This window comes from Perca flavescens, chromosome 21, assembly GCF_004354835.1.
Source record: "Perca flavescens isolate YP-PL-M2 chromosome 21, PFLA_1.0, whole genome shotgun sequence".
NCBI classification, from domain to species: Eukaryota; Metazoa; Chordata; class Actinopteri; order Perciformes; family Percidae; genus Perca; species Perca flavescens.
The window spans coordinates 2,209,699-2,214,698 of NC_041351.1; the positions used below are offsets into that span (position 1 = coordinate 2,209,699).

General features: G+C 40.2%; 1 protein-coding gene across 1 annotated transcript in view; it reads left to right on the plus strand.

Annotated features, from left to right (window-relative positions):
* Positions 1-5,000, plus strand: part of heatr1 (HEAT repeat containing 1) — a 32,518-nt gene that overhangs the window by 6,524 nt on the left and 20,994 nt on the right. Inside the window, exons 4-5 of the mRNA XM_028568510.1 lie at positions 1,782-1,903; positions 4,015-4,143. Coding sequence (XP_028424311.1) covers positions 1,782-1,903; positions 4,015-4,143 — 251 coding nt within the window. The remainder of the gene's footprint in view (positions 1-1,781; positions 1,904-4,014; positions 4,144-5,000) is intronic.

The window sequence follows — 5,000 nt, forward strand, 5'->3', positions numbered from 1 at the left end:
TTGAGCTAACGTTAGCATCATACACAACAAAGGCTGTCACTTGAATGGCGTTTTGAGCTAACGTTAGCATCATACACAACAAAGGCTGTCACTTGAATAGCGTTTTGAGCTAACGTTAGCAATCAATCACAACAAAGGCTGTCACTTGAATGGCATTTTGAGCTAACGTTAGCATCAAACACAACAAAGGCTGTCACTTGAATGGCGTTTTGAGCTAACGTTAGCATCATACACAACAAAGGCTGTCACTTGAATAGCGTTTTGAGCTAACGTTAGCAATCAAACACAACAAAGGCTGTCACTTGAATGGCGTTTTGAGCTAACGTTAGCATCAAACACAACAAAGGCTGTCACTTGAATGGCGTTTTGAGCTAACGTTAGCATCATACACAACAAAGGCTGTCACTTGAATAGCGTTTTGAGCTAACGTTAGCAATCAAACACAACAAAGGCTGTCACTTGAATGGCGTTTTGAGCTAACGTTAGCATCAAACACAACAAAGGCTGTCACTTGAATGGCGTTTGAGCTAACGTTAGCATCATACACAACAAAGGCTATCACTTGAATGGCGTTTTAAGCTAACGTTAGCAATCAAACACAACAAAGGCTGTCACTTGAATGGCGTTTTAAGCTAACGTTAGCATCAAACACAACAAAGGCTGTCACTTGAATGGCGTTTTGAGCTAACGTTAGCATCAAACACAACAAAGGCTGTCACTTGAATGGCATTTTGAGCTAACGTTAGCATCAAACACAACAAAGGCTATCACTTGAATGGCGTTTTAAGCTAACGTTAGCATCAAACACAACAAAGGCTGTCACTTGAATGGCGTTTTGAGCTAACGTTAGCATCAAACACAACAAAGGCTGTCACTTGAATGGCGTTTTGAGCTCACGTTAGCAATCAAACACAACAAAGGCTGTCACTTGAATGGCGTTTTGAGCTAACGTTAGCATCAAACACAACAAAGGCTGTCACTTGAATGGCGTTTTGAGCTAACGTTAGCATCATACACAACAAAGGCTATCACTTGAATGGCGTTTTAAGCTAACGTTAGCAATCAAACACAACAAAGGCTGTCACTTGAATGGCGTTTTAAGCTAACGTTAGCATCAAACACAACAAAGGCTGTCACTTGAATGGCGTTTTGAGCTAACGTTAGCATCAAACACAACAAAAGCTGTCACTTGAATGGCATTTTGAGCTAACGTTAGCATCAAACACAACAAAGGCTATCACTTGAATGGCGTTTTAAGCTAACGTTAGCATCAAACACAACAAAGGCTGTCACTTGAATGGCGTTTTGAGCTAACGTTAGCATCAAACACAACAAAGGCTGTCACTTGAATGGCGTTTTTGAGCTAACGTTAGCAATCAAACACAACAAAGGCTGTCACTTGAATGGCGTTTTGAGCTAACGTTAGCATCATACACAACAACGGCTATCACTTGAATGGCGTTTTAAGCTAACGTTAGCATCAAACACAACAAAGGCTGTCACTTGAATGGCGTTTTGAGCTAACGTTAGCATCATACACAACAAAGGCTGTCACTTGAATGGCGTTTTGAGCTAACGTTGGCATCAAACACAATAAAGGCTGTCGCTTGAATGGCGTTTTAAGCTAAAACGAAATGATTGAAATGATTTCCATCTTCTGTTATTGTATCTAAAGATAAAAGTTTATTTTTTGGTTTACACAAATTTCACTATGACACGTTATGCCGGAAACCGTTTAAATCTGAGCATGTGCGACTCTCTGCTCTCTGATTGGTCGGCAGACGTGCTGGACGAGGAGAAGTTCAGCGTGGAGCTGGTGGTTCAGGTCATCCGAGCGTCAGACATGCCTCAGACGCATCACCACGCTCTGCTGCTGCTCGGCGCCGCTGCCGCCATCTTCCCCGTGAGTGGCTCACATACAGCGTTTCTTATTAGTGTGTGTGTGTGTGTGTGTGTGTGTGTGTGTGTGTGTGTGTGTGTGTGTGTGGCTCACATACAGCTTTTCTTAACCTTTGGAGAACGTTGCTACATTAGCAACACTGTCCACAACATTATATTATTATATATATTATTACTGCTGCTGCTGCCTCACAGGTACTATGTGTGTGATAATGTGTGATATGTGTGATAATGTGTGTGTGATAATGTGTGATATGTGTGATAATGTGTGTGTGATAATGTGTGTGTGATAATGTGTGATTATGTGTGATAATGTGTGTGTGATGTGTGTGATAATGTTTGTGTGATATGTGTGATTATGTGTGATAATGTGTGTGATATATTGTGTGTCTAATGTGTGATGTAATGTGTGATATATTGTGTGTCTAATGTGTGATGTAATGTGTGATATATTGTGTGTCTAATGTGTGATGTAATGTGTGATATATTGTGTGTCTAATGTGTGATGTAATGTGTGATATATTGTGTGTCTAATGTGTGATATATTGTGTGTCTAATGTGTGATGTAATGTGTGATATATTGTGTGTCTAATGTGTGATATATTGTGTGTCTAATGTGTGATGTAATGTGTGATATATTGTGTGATGTAATGTGTGATATATTGTGTGATGTAATGTGTGATATATTGTGTGATGTAATGTGTGATATATTGTGTGATGTAATGTGTGATATATTGTGTGATGTAATGTGTGATATATTGTGTGTCTAATGTGTGATGTAATGTGTGATATGTTGTGTGTCTAATGTGTAATGTAATGTGTGATATATTGTGTGATGTAATGTGTGATATATTGTGCGATGTAATGTGTGATATATTGTGCGATGTAATGTGTGATATATTGTGTGTCTAATGTGTGATGTAATGTGTGATATATTGTGTGTCTGTGTGATGTAATATGTGATATGTTGTGTGTCTAATGTGTGATGTAATGTGTGATATATTGTGTGATGTAATGTGTGATATATTGTGTGATGTAATGTGTGATATATTGTGTGATGTAATGTGTGATATATTGTGTGATGTAATGTGTGATATATTGTGTGTCTAATGTGTGATGTAATGTGTGATATGTTGTGTCTAATGTGTAATGTAATGTGTGATATATTGTGTGATGTAATGTGTGATATATTATGCGATGTAATAATGTGATATATTATTGTGTCTAATGTGTGATGTAATGTGATATATTGTGTGTCTGTGTGATGTAATATATGATATATTGTGTGTCTAATGTGTGATGTAAATGTGATATATTGTGTGATGTAATGTGATATATTGTGAGGTAATGTGTGATATATTGTGTGATGTAATGTGTGATATATTGTGTGATGTAATGTGTGATATATTGTGTGATGTAATGTGTGATATATTGTGTGATGTAATGTGTGATATATTGTGTGATGTAATGTGTGATATATTGTGTGTCTAATGTGTGATATATTGTGTGATATGTTGTGTGTCTAATGTGTAATGTAATGTGTGATATATTGTGTGATGTAATGTGTGATATATTGTGCGATGTAATGTGTGATATATTGTGTGTCTAATGTGCGATGTAATGTGTGATATATTGTGTGTCTAATGTGTGATGTAATGTGTGATATATTGTGTGTCTGTGTGATGTAATATGTGATATGTTGTGTGTCTAATGTGTGATGTAATGTGTGATATATTGTGTGATGTAATGTGTGATATGTTGTGTGATGTAATGTGTGATATGTTGTGTGTCTAATGTGTGATGTAATGTGTGATATATTGTGTGTCTAATGTGTGATGTAATGTGTGATATGTTGTGTGTCTAATGTGTGATGTAATGTGTGATATGTTGTGTGTCTAATGTGTGATGTAATGTGTGATATGTTGTGTGTCTAATGTGTGATGTAATATGTGATATGTTGTGTGTCTAATGTGTGATGTAATGTGTGATATATTGTGTGATGTAATGTGTGATATATTGTGCGATGTAATGTGTGATATATTGTGTGTCTAATGTGTGATGTAATGTGTGATATATTGTGTGTCTAATGTGTGATGTAATATATCTTTCCTCCAGGAGAAAGTTCTTCACAACATCATGCCGATCTTCACCTTCATGGGCGCCAACATCATGCGTCTGGACGACGCCTACAGCTTCCGGGTCATCGACCGCACCGTGCAGATGGTCATTCCTGCTCTCATCCAGGTAAACACATGACCTCACCGGGTAGTAAACACATGACATCATCCAGGTAAACACATGACCTCACCAGGTAGTAAACACATGACCTCACCAGGTAGTAAACACATGACCTCACCAGGTAGTAAACACATGACCTCATCCAGGTAAAAGCATGACCTCACCCAGGTGAACGCATGACCTCACCCAGGTGAACGCATGACCTCACCCAGGTGAACGCATGACCTCACCCAGGTAAACGCATGACCTCACCCAGGTAAACGCATGACCTCACCCAGGTAAACGCATGACCTCACCCAGGTAAACGCATGACCTCACCCAGGTGGTAAACGCATGACCTCACCCAGGTGGTAAACGCATGACCTCACCCAGGTGGTAAACGCATGACCTCACCCAGGTGGTAAACGCATGACCTCACCCAGGTGGTAAACGCATGACCTCACCCAGGTGGTAAACGCATGACCTCACCCAGGTGGTAAACGCATGACCTCACCCAGGTGGTAAACGCATGACCTCACCCAGGTGGTAAACGCATGACCTCACCCAGGTGGTAAACGCATGACCTCACCCAGGTGGTAAACGCATGACCTCACCCAGGTGGTAAACGCATGACCTCACCCAGGTGGTAAACGCATGACCTCACCCAGGTGGTAAACGCATGACCTCACCCAGGTGGTAAACGCATGACCTCACCCAGGTGGTAAACACATGACCTCACCCAGGTGGTAAACACATGACCTCACCCAGGTGGTAAACACATGACCTCACCCAGGTGGTAAACACATGACCTCACCCAGGTGGTAAACACATGACCTCACCCAGGTGGTAAACACATGACCTCACCCAGGTGGTAAACACATGAC